The sequence below is a fragment of the Gopherus flavomarginatus genome, chromosome 7, assembly GCF_025201925.1.
Source record: "Gopherus flavomarginatus isolate rGopFla2 chromosome 7, rGopFla2.mat.asm, whole genome shotgun sequence".
Taxonomy (NCBI): Eukaryota; Metazoa; Chordata; order Testudines; family Testudinidae; genus Gopherus; species Gopherus flavomarginatus.
This window is the reverse complement of record NC_066623.1, coordinates 9,555,269-9,574,448: the sequence shown is the minus strand read 5'-3', so window position 1 is coordinate 9,574,448 and position 19,180 is coordinate 9,555,269. Positions and strand designations below refer to the sequence as shown.

At 39.3% G+C, this 19,180-nt stretch overlaps 1 protein-coding gene across 3 annotated transcripts in view; it reads right to left on the bottom strand.

Annotated features, from left to right (window-relative positions):
• The window catches only part of FAM13B (family with sequence similarity 13 member B), an 81,022-nt gene extending 62,190 nt beyond the window's left edge, over window positions 1–18,832 (bottom strand). For 2 of the 3 annotated variants that reach the window (XM_050962238.1, XM_050962240.1), the window contains exons 1-3: window positions 18,581–18,832; window positions 1,909–2,075; window positions 424–614 (exon numbers count right to left, since the gene is read on the bottom strand). In XM_050962238.1, the coding sequence (XP_050818195.1) occupies window positions 424–580 (157 nt within the window). In that variant the 5' untranslated portion in view covers window positions 581–614; window positions 1,909–2,075; window positions 18,581–18,832. Of the gene's footprint in view, window positions 1–423; window positions 615–1,908; window positions 2,076–18,342; window positions 18,478–18,580 lie in introns of those variants that run through there. The other variant, XM_050962239.1, reaches the window with a different exon arrangement.
• Between the last annotated feature and the right edge of the window lie 348 nt (window positions 18,833–19,180).

Genomic DNA, 19,180 nt, shown 5'->3' with positions numbered 1-19,180 from the left:
CATTATTTTTATCAATTACAATTGATAATTGTAGATTCATGATTAAACACATGCATTTTACAAGAGCATGGCAAAGCAAGTTATTTCGTAAAATTTCTCTGAAAACCAACACCCAAACGTGTGTACCTTATCTAAAAGTACAATAGCCAGATAAAACATTCTCCAGCCCAAAAAGATAATTTCCTACAAAGAACTGTACTTGGTTGGTTACCATTTTTTCTAAATACTATGAACTCAATCAAATGTAACTGCAGAAGTAAAGGAGTGAAACACATACAACACGGAAATTAGAAACTAAAAATAAGTTTGACCCATGAAACCATAATAGCTTCTCAAGGCCAAAATAAAATACGAAAACAGTAATGCTAATTAAAACCAATTAAGACACATGTTCCAAATTTAAAATAGAGGATAAATACATACCATGTTCCTCAATATAGTCCACAACGTGGCGGACTATGAATGGAACCTCATTGTCCGGTTGCCCTTCTTGCTGCAGCTCATCAAGTGGAATTCCAAATATTTTGTTAGCTAGAACAGAGTTGCAGTTACTCAAGGAAGGGGAGGAGCTCTTCCTCATATCTTTTTGCAGCCAAAAATCAAAGCTGTCTTTTCTGTCAAATGAAAGGAATTAAAACTAAGAAAGTGTTTACGATGGGACAAGACGACTAAGAAAATGAGATACTTATATGTAAAATATCAGTATGTTCATTTGTATTTAAATACTTTCCCATCTCTGTTGGGTCACAAGTATGAAATATTTTCATTAGGATCATTGATCCAAGCACAGTAGAACATAGGTAAATTGTTCCTCTTGGTCCTTAGATATATGTTTTAATCAAACCAGATAAATCAGCAGCAAAAGCTGGTTAACATTCAGGAAAATTCCAGTTACTGGACAATTATTCAAGCAATGTTCAACTTGCTTTAGAGAAAGTCTGATTTTCCCCACCCTATTTCTAATTGAGCTTGTTCGTAAGCTTTGGACAATCCATTGCAGAGAATCTTCTGAGTGATTAAATTGAACTTCCATGCACCAAACCTGATGAAGAGGAACACAGCTGGACGAGACTACCAAAAACTGCCAGTAAAAAATAGTCTTGTCTAGTTTTGTTCTGTCAATGCAACTATGCAAGATGGAGCTATATGAAAAGCTAAAATCTGATGGTCTAGAGCTGCAATACCACCAGAATTCCTATGGAATCTGAAGACACCACAGCCTATGCAACTCAGCTTCCAGAAAATGTATTTGCAAAAGACTTTACTGTTTAAACCAATTTCTGAATAAACTTTTAATGCCTGTCTCACTCTCAAAATATTTTTACTGAAAATTCCCATGAAAAAGATCTCTCAGGTTGACCAATGACCTAGTGGTAGCATTCTTCCTACCATGCAGAGAACCAGTTGTTGCTTGTTCATCTCTGCTCCACTAGTGATCAAACAGGGACTGAAAATGTTGTGGAGGCAGTGTAATTCAATCCTACGAAGCAGCTACTGATACAACTCCTTTAGTTGAGTCATTGACCAATACAGGCACAGAAGGATGGTGTCTTAAAAGTACATTAAAAAGTACTGGGAAAGATGTATATAAAATAGGTGCATACTATTGGTTCAGAGTTGTCTCAAAATATGCTACTTTTGTTATAACAGAGGAAGTTGCCCCTTCTGGAGAAGGGATAGCAAAAGAAAAAATATGCTTGGTTAGACTCAGGTGGCCACTCAAGTGCCCATTAGAAAATACTATATGTACAGACTATTATTAAAAGTATGTTTTACATGCATGTGGATTATCCTTACTTTATGAGTGGATTGTCAAACTGTAACGCACCAGGCAGATCAGAATCCACAAGCTTTCTTACTTCAATTTTTAAAAAGCAAGACTGTTAATAGCAGAGTAAGGAAACTTACCTCAGAGTACTTAAACACCCAAGTTTAAAAAATATTTTCTACGCCAGCTGCCCTCACTGACCAAGCATTCTTTTGTCATTTATGGTTGTTTGAGATTATGGCAGAAGATCAGCCGGTAGTTCCTCATTGAAGAAGAGCAGAATTCGATCAGTACTTCAGCAGTTAATCTAAAAATATGAAAAATATTGTAAGGTCCTTAATGTTTTGATTTTTTTTTAAAATACTTGCAAGTCCAAATATTAGTTTGAAAAGATTCTCAGGATCAAGATAACACAAATGTGACTTTTAAGAACCAATGCAATGCTTCCACCAACCTGGCTCACATGCAGCAACACACAACAGATATGCATAATCCAGTTTGTTCACACAGTAGTTAATCGAAGCTTAAGCATGTGCTACCTTAGTTTTAATAATCAGCACAAGTAACCAGAGACAATATGGACGCAGCGAGCATTACAGTCAGTGCTACAAATGTGCTAGACACCTCCTAGCTGGAGGACTAAACCAAGCAGCAGAAGTAAATATGAAAAACAGGATTAGTGAGCATGGACTACCTAAGTACAAGGATAATGCATTGAAAGAATCCAGCCCACTCTGCCCACTGCTTGGAAAAGTGAGGCTTTACACCCATGCTTAGAAAGTCCATCTTTCATATCTGCTTCTGGATAGTAGTCTTCATGTATTTAAATCTCCACTTCCCTCCACTTTCTAAAAGGAGAAGGCAGCCAACCCTTCTTCCCACCCCCCACCTCTGCTTCTTAGTTGCTGGAGAAAGATCAGGGTCCTCCACTATTCTACTCCTATAGCCTTCATTTTACGGACCTTTTTTCTTTTAAAGTCAGTCTCTGCTGCTGTTAAGCTTTCCCAAGCAGCAGCTTGACTGCATCATGATTCTTGACAGTGAACCAACAGGTCTGGATAATTTTACTCCGTTGGTATTTAGCAAAGCAATGAACAGCAGCAGAGATGCTGGAGCTGTCTAACCTCAGAAACATAAGTTTCAATTTGCAATAAAGTAGATATGCTAAAGTAGAGAGACTAGGGGAATATTTTTAAATAGAAGCTTAGCACTGCAGAAACTGATGGCTTCAGCACCTTCATTCACCAGGGTAAGTTTCCCACGCACCACTAACTAGCAGATTTTCCAAGCTCTGCACACATCTCCTTACAGCACCATGTGAATGTGTGTTTCTGAAAGCCAGCTCAAAAAGTTCCTTTCCACTTTAACTCAAATAATATGAAAATGTTTGAAAAGCAGTCCACTCAACAATGATCCTTTACCAAGTAAGTATTTTATGGACATTTTTAAATGCCAAGTTACACAGGTTAAGAATTTTTTTTCCCCTTAAGAAGTGTTATCCATATAAAGATATTATCACTATATAATTAAATTCATATTAAAGAACTTCTTTTTTAAAGGCACATTTTCCCCCACCCCCAAGTCATTATGGAATAAACAACAATACATTAGGTCAGTGGTTTCCAAACTTTTTTGATCACGCACCCCTATTAGTAAAAAAAAAATTTGAGCATGCACCCCCTGCTGCGCCGGCTCTACATTTTTGCAGGGGGAAAAAAAAAAAGCGCTCTTCCTGCTGTGCACCCCCAAGGATCCTCTTGCACACCCCACCTTGGAGACCACTGCATTAGGTGACCATTTGAACCCAATTTTTCACCTTTTTAAGTTACAGGAGTTGCCATGCATTTGCTAAATGAAGAATGTTTACCTTCAGCACAATGTGGTTATTCCTGTTCATGGTAAACTATTCACAGCTTAGTTCATATGTAATGTGCACAAAAGGAATATTTTGTAAAATTTGGCAACATTACTGTAATTTTCCCCCAAACAGAAAAAAAAAAGCCACTAGAAAAAACACAATAAAAACTCAGTGGAAAATGTCACTGAAAATGAAATGAAACAAAAACCACTATGCAGTGCACATTATAAGCATTCCTCAAATATAAAGTACACATTGTCTACAATGAAAAGCTTGCAATTCTGTAAGAACACAATAATTAAGTCCCCAGCCTACTAAACAGAAACAACAAAACAGTGAGACTATCTTCCATCCAGACAGTTTCACCAATTTAATCACTTTTCCAGCCCCCAATCCATTATGAAATTTCAACTAGAACAATCCAAATATGTTAAAAACGATGCTTGATTAATACTGAATTGACTGTCCTCCCCCCATGATTTTTCTTCTAACACTTTTCCTTTCATAAAGCTAGATTTGGGGTGGAAGACTGGATCTTTAATTCTGAAAAACAGTAAAGAAGAAAGGAAACTTCAGATTACGTTCCCACAGCCATGCTTCAGTCTCTTCCTGCTGTTCTGGGATTAACCTCTGAAATTGTTAGGGGGTCAGTCACATTACTGCATAATGTAAAGGCTCCATAATTTTATGAATCATTTTCAATTCTGTCCTTATGCAGTTCTTAGTAAATAATATGCTTAAGCCAGATTTCCACCAAGACAGTTACAGTAGTGTCATCCACCTGTAATGTATCAAATCCTTACAAAAACTCTTGATTACTTTTGTAAAATTTAGTGGCTGTTTTTAAACAACAAAAGGGATTTTACAATGTATGTTTTGATCAAAGTCTTCCTTCTTCTCCACGGAAATTTCAACAGACATGGTAAATGGATGAAAACATACAGCTGTAAAGACACTATCACCTGAGTTCTACCAAATGTAATTGGGAATATGGACTATCAATCCTTTTTCAGTCGACCAACCAAGAAGGTGAGGATAGTTATGGAAGCAGTTCTGAAATTTCAGCACACTTTAAAGCTGTTAGGTGGGATTTCTTTCTCAAAAAAATAAGAAATGAAATGAAAAATCAGGAGTTTCAGACAACTGCATCTGAGAATCTCTCAACTTTTGCTCTCCATTTTTGTTGTCTGAGCAAACGACAGTCCTCCTAGTCATAGGTTTCAGAGTGGTAGCCTTGTTAGTCTGTATCAGCAAAAACAACGAGGAGTCTTTGTGGCACCTTACAGAAGAACAAATTTATTTGGGCATAAGCTTTCGTGGGCTGTTCTAGCCCATGAAAGCTTATGCCCAAATACATTTGTTCATCTCTAAGGTGTCACAAAGACCACCTCATTGTTTCTCCTGGCCATAGTTCTCTGAATTCTTAGACAACATCAGCAGCTTAGACAAAATATTCCACAGTACTCCTTTTCAGGTGTAAAATCAGTAATCTTGAAGTGAGAATGTATTTTTTCCCATATGGATGAATACCTTTAGGAATGATCTAGCCATTTCTCCTGTTCAGCCAGCCATCTTTGAACTATCAGTGCTGATTCTTATAGGTTCTTCCTTTTCCTCTATTTTATCACCTGCAGCATCTAATGGTAATCATGCAAGTTTAAGCAAGTTTGGAAAAAATATATCCAGGACAAAGCTTCAACTATCTCTTTATATTGCCCATTTTGTGCAACACCAAAAGTGATGTTAGTATAAACCAAGGATACATTTTTCTCATGTTCAGACCTTTACTTTTAAGTTCTAATCATAATTTTATTTGTCATTTTTTTAGGTGGCCAAGAGAAACAGAAGTTGCTCCTGAATGAAGCTGATAAAGAATTGCTGAAGGCCTGGGAGAGGAACATCCACTACTAGGGTTATGTTCCAAAGACGATTACAAAGCTGGCAAAGACAACTTATCTCAATTTTAGAGCCATCAAACGGATCAATATTCTCTGCTACATACAATAAAAAAGTTTTATCCAACGTGACATGTCTTGAAGACTCAGAAGAAATAAAGTTTTCTGACTCTATGAAATGAGCAAATCCCTTCTACCTTGCAACATAGCAACTCTTAAAAATGCTAATATTTTATAGTAAAGTAATGAAAACAGACAATTTCTCAAGTCCATTCGATTTTCTCATTTCCTACCAAGCATGTTGTATTGGATAAATCCATAAAAAGATTCAGACTGCAACACCAGTGTTGGTTAATTAAATGCTAGTTACATATTTGCAATATTGATCAATAACTTCCAAATTTACATAAGTTACAATCATGAACCATCACCTAGTGCTTTTGACAAGGAAGTCTAAAAATTATTATTATGAGAAATCTAGCTTTATAGAGAACCATACTATCACACTCTCTGCCAGGAGATTCTAGCAAATCAAGTTCCCCATCAGCTCACAACCCCAGGCACTGCCTTTTCTTTCTCAATCACCAATGACTGTACCCACTCCTCTTCCCTTGCAGGCTTCAAGATTCTTATTATGAATAAATTATGTAATCAGAAATTATCTTGATGTTCTCCTCCATTTCATTTCAAAGTTTTATAGAATGGAGTGTTTCAATATTAAATTTTCAAGTATGTTAAATTCATGAATCATGTATGTCTACTTTTATAGCACCTAAGAGCCCCAGACCAGAACCTCAATATACCAGGTGATGTACAAACACAGAAAACAGACAGTCCTGCCCCAAAGAGCTTAAAAGATAAGACGTAACAGATGGACAGACAGTGGAGTATAATGAGACAATACACCCATAGCTCACAAACCTAATCTGGCCCAACTGATATATTTATGTAATCCATATGATAGTCAGGCTCTTTAGAAACTAAGCTTTCATTTTAAAAAAAGAAAAAAAAAATCTAGCCTTCATGATTGTGAAGGAAAAACTTTCCTAAGTGAACAGAGAATAAACCAAGGTCACCAAACTGGACTACATGTACCACCAGTGATGTAAGCGTGCTGCAAGTGCTATGCTAAAAGCTCTTTCAAAGAAAATTAAAATATCTTTCCATTTCAAAAGAACAGTTGTCGCATGCACTGCAGCATGCCAGAAAATGCCTGCGAAGCAAAATGCACTCTCTCCTGGCCACTTTAGGCCATAATGAACAATACTTGCTGTGTGTTATGCACTGTGGCAGCGCAGAGGGGTGCTGTATTCTCCAGAGGCACACAGATGGCAGGCTTTCTGCTAGGTCTAGCCTTCACTTTCCATCAAGCTGCACAGTTCAAGATACTGAGGTGAACTCTCAAAGTTCCATATCACGCCATCGGAAATAACCAACGGCTGCAAGCCCAGTTCAAAGTAGCCAAAAAAGGCATGGTTGCAGGCAGCCCTGAGATGAAAGGGCCTCCACACAGGAAGCTACTGCAGAGCAGTAGCTCCCTCTGCACTCTCTGCATTACAGAGGCTGCAGCCTGGCCCCTGCAGGGCTGGGACACAACAGGGAATTCCCCATGCACACCCCCTATTTCCACAGTGAAGTTGGGGCAGGGGGTGGGAGTGTCACGGTGAATAAAAACATGGCAACAGAACTAAGGAGACACACCTGGTTCTTCAAGCAGCAGAGTAGCTGGCTGGCTGCAATTTGAGTCTCTTCCCAGGAGGAAAAAAAGACAGAGGAGTCCTTGTGGCACCTTAGAAACTAACAAATTTTTGGGCATAAGCTTTCATGAGCTAAAACCCACTTCATCGGATGCATACAGTGGAAAATACAGTAGGAAGATACTAGATAAACCAATAGATACACACACACAGAGAACATGAAAAAATGGGGGTTGCCATACCAACTCTCACGAGATTAATCTATTAAGGCGGGCTATTATCAGCAGGAAAAAAAAAACTTTTGTAGTGATAATCAGGATGGCTCATTTCAGACAGAAGCTGTGAGTAACAGTAGGGAAAAAACTAGCATGGGGAAATAGTTTTTCGTTTGTGTAATGACCCATCCACTCCCAGTCTTTATTCAAGCCTAATTTAACGGAGTCCAGTTTGCAAATTAATTCCGGTTCTTGCAGTTTCTTGTTGGAATCTGTTTTTGAAGTTTTTTTGTTGAAGAATTGAGTCTTTTAGGTCTGTAATTGAGTGTCCAGGGAGGCTGAAGAAGTGTTCTCCAACTGGTTTTTGAATGTTATATTCTTGACGTCTGATTTGTGTCCATTTATTCTTTTGCGTAGAGACTGTCCCGTTTGGCCAATGTACATGGCAGAGGGGCATTGCTGGCACACGATGGCATACATCACATTGGTAGATGTGCAGGTGAATGAGCCCCTCATGGTGTGGCTGATGTGATTAGGTCCTGTGATGGTGTCCCTTAAACACATATGTGGACAGAGTTCGCAAATGGCTTTGTTGCAAGGATAGGTTTCTGGGTTAGTGTTTTTGTTGCGTGGTGTGTGGTTGCTGGTGAGTATTTGCTTCCGGTTGGGGGGCTGTCTGTAAGGGAAGACTGGCCTGTCTCCCAAGATCTGTGAGAGTGAGGGATCATCGTTCAGGATAAGTAGTAGATCCTTGATGATGCACCGGAGAGGTTTTAGTTGGGGACTGAAGGTGACAGCTAGTGGCATTCTGTTACTTTCTTTGTGGGGCCTGTCCTGAAGTAGGTGACTTCTGGGTACTCTTCTGGCTCTGTCAATCTGTTTCTTCACTTCAGCAGGTGCGTTTTGTAGTTTTAAGAACACTTGATAGAGATCTTTTAGGTGTTTGTCTCTGTCTGTGGGATCAGAGAAAATGCGGTTGTATCTTAGAGCTTGGCTGTAGACCAGGGATTCTCAAACTGGGGGTCAGGACCCCTGAGGGGTCATGAGGTTATTACATGGAGGGTCATGAACTGTGAGCGTCCACCACAACCCCTGCTTTGACTCCAGCATTTATAATGGTGTTAAATATATTTTTTAAAGTGTTTTTAATTTACATGTGGTGGGGGGGGTTGCACTCAGAGGCTTGCAACGTGAACGGGGTCACCAGTACAAAAGTTAGAGAACCACTGCTGTAGACCACAGATCGCGTGGTGTGGTCTGAATGAAAGCTGGAGGCATGTAGGTAAGTATAGCGACTAGTAGGTTTCCACTATAGGGTGGTGTTTACGTGACCATCGCTTATTAGCACTGTAGTGTCTGGGAAGTGGTTCTCTTGTGTGGACTTGTCCAGGCTAAGGTTGATGGTGGGATGAAAATCATTGAAATCATGGTGAAATTCCTCAAGGGCTTCTTTTCCATGGGTCCAGACAATGAAGATGTCATCAATGTAGCACAAGTAGAGGAGGGGCATTAAGGGACAAGAGCTGAGTCAGCCATAAAATGTTGGCATACTGTGGGGCCATGTTGGTACCCACAGCAGTGCCACTGACTTAAAAGTATATATTGTCCCCAAATGTGACATAGTTGTGGGTGAGGACAAAGTCAGAGTTCAGCCACCAGGTTTGCCATCACATTACTGGGGATACTGTTCCTGATGGCCTGTAGTCCCATTTTTTCATGTTCTCTGTGTGTATGTGTATGTGCGTGTGCGCGCATGTGCATATTTTTATATATAATCTTTCTACTGTATTTTCCACTGCATTCATCTGATGAAGCAAGTTTTAGCCATGAAAGCTTATGCCCAAATAAATTTGTTAGTCTCTAAGGTGCCACAAGTACTCCTCGTTCTTTTTGTGGATACAGACTAACACGGCTACCATTCTGAAACCTGTTCCCACGAAGAGGGGCCGCCCCTGTGTAGTTTTCCTAAGAGTGCAGACATCTAAGACAGGAGCTGATGGGCAGCAAGAGGCCTCCTGGAGTGGAGCTGCCTGATGCCCAAGTGAAGTCCCCAACTTTCAGCAGAGTCCCCACTCCCCCAAAGGCCCACTGGCCCTTTTACACACCCCGTCCTATCCCTACCATTAATGGCACTTCCTGCCCTCCGCCCCCCTGCCCCGAGCTACTCAAAATGTTTTGAATTTTTCTTTATTTAAATTTTGTAAAACAGGAAGCAAAGTGAACTTTGGTTTGCGTTCAACAATAATCTAGATAAGGAGTAGGATCTTCAAATTTAAAATTAGCTAAGTTAAAAAGTCAAGCTATGAATGTAGTCCAGCTACATTCCAAGATATATCAAGATGTCATCTATGACATTTGTGTCTTGTAATCTGAATAATACAACACGACAAATAATGATGTCTGCTGCATTGTGTTTCTTTTTGATGTACTGTCTAAAAACCAGAGATGTTTAAAAAAGGACTTTATAATTATACATTTTATAGTAAAATAAATGCCTAAGGAAGCCTAAAAAGTCTGGAAATACATAGAATAAGCCTATGAAGACCTAAAGTAAAGGCGCACTAAAAAGAGAAGTTTGCTTGTCAGACCTTCAAACATTTTTTTAAGAAGGTGGTACATGAAGCAATAACTTTTGGGAACCACCAGAATAAGTTGCTGCAATATTGTCTTTTTGAATACGTGGAGAACCTGAAACAACCACCCATCAGTGTTAACTCCCTTGCCCTCCATTGATCATATCAGGGTGTTGACTCCAAAGCCTAAAAACTATGCTTTAAATGCCTGAATTATTTAATTCCCAATCATTTTCACAGTTCAGATGGAGACGGGAGAAATTAGAAGTTGAACCGAGGGGGGAAGATAGATAAAGATGAAGGGAAAAAAGTAGCTGTGATCCTAAAGATGGAACACATTTCCCATTAAGGGATGCCAAGGGACAAGATACTGAACAAACCAGTAACGAAAAATGTAGTTACCACACAAATTTCACCCTTGATTTTTGTGCAAACGTCCCACTGACACTAGCAAGAGTGCCACTGTGGATTAGGAATCGATAGTACCCTGACATTTTCACCTCATCACATATATTAGAATTAAAATGGAATTAGGCCCTCTTCAATAAGGCTAAATGCAAATACTTCAGCATGACACACTAAAAACCTGTTAGGGTATCTTTTAATGAAAAAACAAATGTGGGTTTTTCTCCAAATCCGGAATACTTTCTATATTGTGAGGATATGTTTTATATAAATCACCCAAAAATGCTAAAGTTTCACTTAATCATACAAAATAGAAAGATTCATCCTGACATGATCAAGTATTATAGACTTACAGTATTAGAGAGAGCTCACTGGTTTGAGCATTGGCCTGCTAAACCCAGGGTTGTGAGTTGAGGGGGCCACTTAAGGATCTGGGGGAAAATTAGTACTTAGTCCTGCTAGTGAAGACAGGGGGCTGGACTCAATGACCTTTCGGGGTCCCTTTCAGTTCTATGAGATAGGTATATCTCCATATATTTTATATTTTATTTTTATATCAGCGACACATTAGGGTGAAAGTGTGTGTTTCATTCTGTACTTTGAACTTCTTGACTTATCTATTTGTATGTTATATTCCTTTTATGGTGAGTGAATACTTCACAATGTCTGCTAGGGAAACAGCATTACGAGCCTTGGTTTTTGTAATCTTAATGGCATTTGCTTATCTTGGCAACAGAATTACAAGTATTCCACACCCACCAATGAAATAATGCTTTTTAAATGAACTTCAAGTGCACAAAAAGATAAGAACATTTTATTGTTGATTCTGTGTTTGAGAACTGAATAATAAGTTATGTTACTTACTGATCTTTTTAAAGCACTTTGAGATCTAAAGGTGAAAAGCGCTATATAAGAGTGAATAGTATATTGTAAACTATTTCCTGTTTGTAGTTTATGACACATCACCAGTAGATACTGGTGTAAAATTGAGTTAACAGGTCTCCAGTTAAAGGCTTGTGTTCAATTATAGTTGTAGATCTAACCTTTTGGTCTATTTAAGAACTGATTTATTCAATTTGTGATGATCTGAGGCAAGCAGTGGTACAAAGTCTAATGTGTAGGTTTGTGAGACAATTGTTCTAGCTTGGTCAGAAATGACTGCCTTATCAAAAAGATACTAATATTTCATTTCTCACTCTGTCCCTAACCTGATGATTATTTAACCCACATGTTCCTTATCTAACTAGTTAACTGAAATACACTGGCTGTAAGGAAACAAGGCTCAGCAATTTTGCACATTATCAAAAGAACTAGAAATATCCACACTGCTTGTTCTTTCATTATAAACTTAGTATCAATATATACACAAGACTAGATCTCTACTGAATGACCTCAAACACCAGATTATGCTGCCGTGAGTTTTTCCTGCATAACCAGACAGCCTCAGAAAGTAGTTAAGCCTTCTAGTGTTATAACAAGACAAATATAAACACAGAATATTGTGTTAGAATGATGTCCTTGTCAGAAATAAAAATAGCATTCCCATAGTGACTCTTAGAATAAGTCAATTTGGTACTTATGTCAGCATAGGGAAGAAATGTAATGGAACAATTGCATCGCAACCTCAAACAACCAGTTTTTTAAACCACACATTAATAAAAGTATTATGTAACACTTGTTTTAAAAATTATTTCCAAACAGTAGACAAAAACCAGACTAATCATGGTGAGTGTTTCTATAGGTATTTTCTCCTCTTTACAATTCAGTCTACAGTCATTTGATTTTAAGAGGAAGAATCCGTATTTCATTTTCTTCACAAATCAAACAAAAACAGGTCTTAATCAACATAGCCACTAGAGGCTGTGGCAATCAATAAAGGTACGCACTGCTTACAGTAATTACACTCGATATTTAGAAAAATGTACAAGTCTTGTCTCAAATACTTATTGTACGGTTGTATATTCTATTTGTAAACTTAGTAAAAAACAAAACCAATATTGACAGATTTGATTTAAATGTAAGCACTAGGTTACAATTTTACAATAATTTTAGAAAGAATACACTGATGAAGCACTGCAATCTGTTAAAGACTAGTCCAAGCACCACTAAAAATCAATCATTCTGTGAAAACATGCTCACTAATATATTAAAGACATCATTTTATTCACTTACTAGCTCAAATCCAGAGGAATTTTAACGGCATATCTCAACAACTTAAAAACAAGATTCCTATGTAATTTTATTTTTTCCAGTAAAAATGAATTAAACCACCACATATACCCGAAAATAAAAGTGGAGGTTTTTTGCTTTCTGCTTTACACATACCACTAAACACTGCCAGGTTCCCTCCCTCAGCTGCTGCCAATGCTCATGTGCAGAAATATAAAGAAACTTCCTGCTAGCACAGATCACACCTCATTCCTAACAGCCACTAGTTAATAAATAAAAAGCCTTTTGTATCTTGTGTAGGAGCTAATTATGTTCGTCTTACTTGACCTACAATAATGAAAAACAGCACTCCATAAAACAAGCACCTATACTTACCACCCCCATCAGATAATATAGACCTAATAAATGTAATAGCATTATAAAAAATGCACAATTGAGTAACTAATACATTATTAACAGAAGTAAAATATAAGTAGAGCTATGCAACTAAAGAGATTCACATTCTGTAAACAAGACTGTTTAACAATTATTGTAACTGCTACAGACTGATTCCTGTTCAGAAATCAAGTTATTTCACACAGCTTCTCCACCCCCAGCAAAAAAAAAAGGCAAATAATGCAAGTACATAATGTACTTATAAATAATGTTATCCCATTATAGAGATTTGTCTCTCTTTCTCCCCCTCTCAGATAGGTGAACAAAAACACATGTGAACTCAATGCTTCACAAAATGTGATGCTTGGTCCACTTGTGACAGGCAGACTGCCTATATTCTGGTGATGACAAAACAAAAAGGTGGTCCTACAGTCCCAGAAAGTTTTGAACACTCATGCATGCACTGTTCATACAGAATTCCATTCCACAGTTATGTCTATTTGAGCTGCTGCAAAGGAACGAACAACTGCCAATGAGCCTTGTGGTTCAGCATTTCTTAATGCAACTTCAACCACAACCAAATTTACAAACATCACTAAAACTGAAAGGGTAACAAATACACAGGATGACATAATCAAACTGAAAGTGACCTGGAAAAATTAGAGCAGTGAGGGTCTCAGGCAATGACAGACAGGATACTCATTAAATGTAAAGTCCTACACACAAGCAAGAAAACAAGCAGATACAGTATAGGAGGTGGGGCAGAAGGAGAAAAACCGGCTGCCACTCCAATTACACTAGGTTTAGCTTTATATTGTCCAAGTATTACATTATGTAATCAAACACATACGCAGTAAAAGTTTTAATTAATACACTGTAAGGAAAGGTGGAATGGAAACGGAATCTGTATGAGCAGAAACGCCTGTAGGATAGAATGATCACTGTTAAAATCTTTACAATTGCTGTTTTTTAAGTAATTAACCTGACCAACATATTCTTATATTTAATACAATTAAATGGGGCTCTGATTAGGCCACCTGCCTATGTATAGTTTGCAGGAGCAGGGCCATAAACTTTACTATAGTGACAAGAATTTAAATGTGATGCAATAATTATAGTTTAAATTAAAATTTTCTCCCTTCCAACACATTCTGTACTTAAAAGAAATACCTAGAATACCCAAAGAAGACTAGAACCCTTTATGCATACACAGGTGAGGAATCATAAATAAAAAAGAATAGTTATTAATTACCATATCACAATAACACTCCTTATTTGGCTAAAGCCAGAAAGCAGACCTAGATACAACTACAAAACACTGTACACTTCTAGCATTACAGTGCTCCTCCCACACACTGAAAATAAAGGATGAACTCATTGTACCCAGGTTCTAATGCATTTATCTCTTTATGAAACTGAAATGACACACAGTATTGTAGAAACTATATTCTAACTGCACTCCAAACAAAATATATAATAGAAGATGCACTGAAAATAAAATCTGTGATTTGATCTCTATGTATTCTCAGAGCAGTGTGAAAAGTCTGGTCAACTCAGATTCAATTACCAACTACAGATCAAGAATATATTCCAGAAATCAAAACTATCCCTAATTCTACCAAGGAATACACTACACCATTCTTTTTTAAAGAAAATGTGTTGAAATGTGCAGAAAGACATGTTCAGTGAGAAACAGGCATAAAGAGGGGTTGCAAAAGGTTAGCTAACTTCTCACAAAGTGAAATAATACTTAGATTCTAGGTTAGATTCCAACTTCAGCATGAAAAATCACAAACACAGATTATTCAGCAGATCACTATTGGAATAGCATACAAAAAAACCAACCCTCACCATATCCCTTCACATTCCTCAAAAAATATAAACAAACATAAACAAACATGTGAGCAGAGGGGAATATCAATTGTTCAAAAGGCTTGCATAAGTATTAAATAAGTTTCTAAAAAACAGCACCCATCCCTAGAGTGGCCAGCAAAAACTAACTGATTCTAAAATGGTACACCCATTTTTTCGGTTATCATCACTTTCCTTCCTCACAATCCAAACATTTAGCAGCCTTGCAAGAAATAATTTCTCTCACCCTCCAATAGTGAGTTACTAATTATTTCTTTTAGCCAGCTGTTTAGCCAGCAGCAAAGGTTATTTGGTGTTACGTATAGAATGTAAGTAGATTGTCATTCCGTATGGATCTCCCTTCTTCACATCCACAGCTTTCTTTCCAGAAAAAGGATTACCAAACTCACTCCCCTTTCACACATTCTATCCACCCACAGCGTGGGAGCTTGCGCTGCCCTTTCAGTGAGCCTCAGAAGGAGGCTTGTGACCCAAAGGTAGCCCATCTTCAAAAGGTTGTGTATTCAAAGAGGAAAGAACTCCCAAAGGAACTATGATCATAAAGCCTTCCCACCTTCTGTTCCAAGTGCAAAGCATACTTCTTCCACTTTCTTATAGAAAACAAACACAAACTCTGCTCATTCACTTGTCCAGGATATGTAAAACTTTATTTCATGAGACTATAAAATGTGTTACTTCTATTCCTGCAATCACATCAAGAGCGGAGGAACAGATTTTGTGCCTGTTCTAATGAATTTTTATTTTTTTTATTATTATTTTCATTATTTTTTTAAAAGGGGTGAGAAACTTAGATTTTCAGGAAAGTCATTTACTTAAAACAGATATTATGAAAGAACACAAACCACTTTTTGCCTGACTAGTACAGCTTGCACTGATGTTAAAGACATGAAAAATCCCCATTTAAATTTAAAATATCTGTTTTTGGCAAGATGCTTAGCTTATCTTTTCAGTACTTCCACTGTGAATTGTAATTTTTTTAATTTCTGTTTCTACCATTGTTGCACAGCCCAGAGTATTGAGGGGGACAAAATACTTATGCAGACGACATTTTTAAGTCAGGATGAATCCTGGATTTTTCCATTTAACATTGACTATTACAGTGTAAAACTAGGAAGTGGTTTACACTGTATGTTCTCTGATAAAATGTATCACAATTTACTAAAATCTGCTGCAGAATTCTCCAATAACTTGAGGTTTTTAAATAAATCATATTTCAAATATATATGTCTTGCACGATTCACTGTACATCAGAAATAGTAGAAGATCCTGGAAAACAAAACATACCAGTTGCACCATTCGTGCTTATAAGTAGGCAAGCCAGCACAAGTTATCTCAGTGCTCCTAGGCATCACGCCACGGACCTTCCTCTCAGAACTATGCATCTCAAAAGGTACAAATGACACTTACCTTCAGCATTATTCTAAATAAAAACTTGTTTAAGTAGATTAGTGATTCGATATCACTTAACAGAAGTCTTCAGATATCTTTAAAAAATCCAAGACTTTGCCTACTACCTTTTGTTTTGGAAAGACTGCCAAGATTGGTAGGTACAAGATCCAGAGGGCTTCAGACCCTAGGTTTTAGTTTATTTTAAAATTATCTCCCTGCAAGACACCAGAAAACTATTCAGACCATGCTCCATTTATTGCTAGACTAAGCAAACTTTCCAGAGATGGGTAAGGAAGACACATTCATATACCAGAGCTTTGCTACTTCCTCTTTTCAAAAGATTGATGCAGGTAGAAGTAAATCTTCCTGCTTGATATCAGAAAAGGACTTGGCCCAGCAAGAAACAATGCACCCTTAAATTAGGGTGTCTGAGGATTGTTAAATATAGTTATTGAAATCCATCCAAATCTCAGTAAAGATCCAAGCAGGTGGACCAGAATGTCTAATCTGTCATTCACAGTCAGCAGGAGAATCTTGGTATTATCAAAAATATTGATGTGCAATCAAAAGTAACCCAGTAATAATTTACTGTTCTATCTAAGAGAACCAGAAAAGAAAATATGAAATAGCTAAACAAACAAGAATTCCCCATATTCCAAATGACAAAAGGTATTTGCTTTCTGAGTATTGGCAAATATGATTACCTTTTATGGAACATTTGCTATAGAGGTCTGCTATCCTCAACTCCCACCACCTTAACTGCTCTAAAAATCATCCTGTTTAAGTTTACCAGCATTCAGATGCCCTTCATTTTTTGTCATATCTTCCATCCTTGAGTACTTCTCAGAAATATAAAGTAAAACTTAATAGCTAGCTTTAATAAACAGTTTCACTTTCTATACACAGAAGGGGCTGAATGTAGCCAAGGAACAGTAGTACTAAACAAACCTCATTATGTATTGCAGTATATTTAATTTCCAGCCACTACACTCTCTTTCCCTTGTGTTACAAGCAGCAGCAAAGTATTTTCAATACAACATGCTTCCCCCACAAAGGCTGAGGGAACTGCAATAAAGATGACCTTGCACCAACAGTTTTATGTTGCAGCGCTGACTTCCCTACCATAGAGGAACATGCTACCATTGAGGGGCCATGAATATCAACTCATTCCAAAAGGAACACAGCGCTTTGGTGCCAAGATGTGCCTACTTGGTGCACATCTCCATTACAGATACTACAGTGAATCAGCTACAGTGCTGCAGCTGTGATGCCATATCATAGTATAGATGCTTCCTACATTGACAAGAGGAGTTTTTCATCAATGTAGTTAATCCATCTCTCCAAGAGGCAGTAGCTAGATCATATAAGAATTCTTCCATTGACTTAGCCACATCTGCACCAAGAGTTAGAACAACTTAACTAAGCAGTTAGGGTGAGAAATTTCTTTACAGCCCTAAGCAACGTAGCTAGGTTGATCTAATTTTAACTAGGCCTTAGTAATAAGTTTAAAGCAACAAGGAGTCCTGTGGCACCTTCAAGATTAACAGATGTATTGGAGCATAAGCTTTCGTGGGTGAATACCCACTTCGTCAGATGCATATTAGTAAGTTTAACTCCCTAGGGAGCTCTCAGTACCAATGAAGGACCCACACTGACCTGTTCTTTCTAGTCTGATGCTAAATTCAACTTTGAAGACTTAAATCTCCAAAACAACATTCTCAGTGCTGATGAGGCCTCGGAGCCCACAGAAGACTTAGGCACTACAGCCACAGAGCCCAAATCTATCCAGTACCAACTTAATCAGTGTAAGTCCCTGATCTGCCCAGTTTGGAACTCAAAAACTAAGTTCCTTCACAGGGCATAAGGCTGATCTGTTGTGGGGTGGAGGGATCAAGCTTCAAAGGCTGCCCTGGTGAAGAAGGCAAGAAGCCTCTGCTGCCTGTCTGTGGCTTGAAGTATGAGCAGGCCGTGCAGGGTGACTAGGGAGCAGAAGTCCCGAAGCAGAACAAACATCCAACCCCAGGAACACAACTTCAGCGCTCTGTCTTCTCCCAGAGGCCAAGCCCACGCACTCCTAGGCGCCACACTGCGCTTCCGTAACCTCGGCTGAGAAAGGAGGAAGTTACATGACCCCCGCGGGCTGCTTCCAGAACGCTCCTGCGGCTCAGCACAGCTTCCCGCAAGGGCCAACGTATAAAGCGGCTGCATCTCAACCGCCCCCGGATCTGGTCGATTTTACAACAGGCCGGGGGCCTGAGTAGCTTCTCGGGCAGCTTCCAAACAGAACTCGATTCTACCCCTCCCCCCACAGCCCCCTCGCCTCAGACCCTGTCAGTGGCGCATGCGCGGTGCCAGTCCCCTCACCGTTGCCAGGTGATGACTTTCCCTCTCCGCCGTTCTCAGCAGCAGCAGGTTCCTGCGCCTCTTTCTACCCCGGGGTCCGGTGTGGGCCCCGCCGCTCTTCTCGGCTTTTCCTCCTCCCAGAACTACAGCTGTTGCCGAGCACAACGCAGCAATCCAGCCCCGACACAATCTGACCCGCGGGCCCCTCCGTAGCTGGAGCTCCTCGGCTAGTAGAGTCCCCAACGGATTAGCGGCGGCGACTGGCGGAAGTGACGCGCTGACTGACAGGTGCAGCAGCGCGCGCGCGCCCCCGCCCCCAGGGTCACGTGCAGCGGGAGGGGGCTGAGAAGGGAAGCAAGGGGGGGCGGTGGAGAGAAGGGAGCGCGGATAGGGCAGAGCGGGGGCGGGGCGGGGCGCGAGGAGGGGGTGGAAGCGGAGGGGGATGGGAGGCTGGGGTGCAGATGGAGGGGGTGAGCTGAGGGAAAGCCGGGAAAACTGGCGGGTGGAGGGGGAAAGAGGCAGGAGCTGGGGGAAAGCAAGAGGCGGACGATGGGGGAGCTGGGGCTGAGAGGAGGGGTGGGGTGGGGGCGGACGATGGGGGAGCTGGGGCTAGGGCGGTGG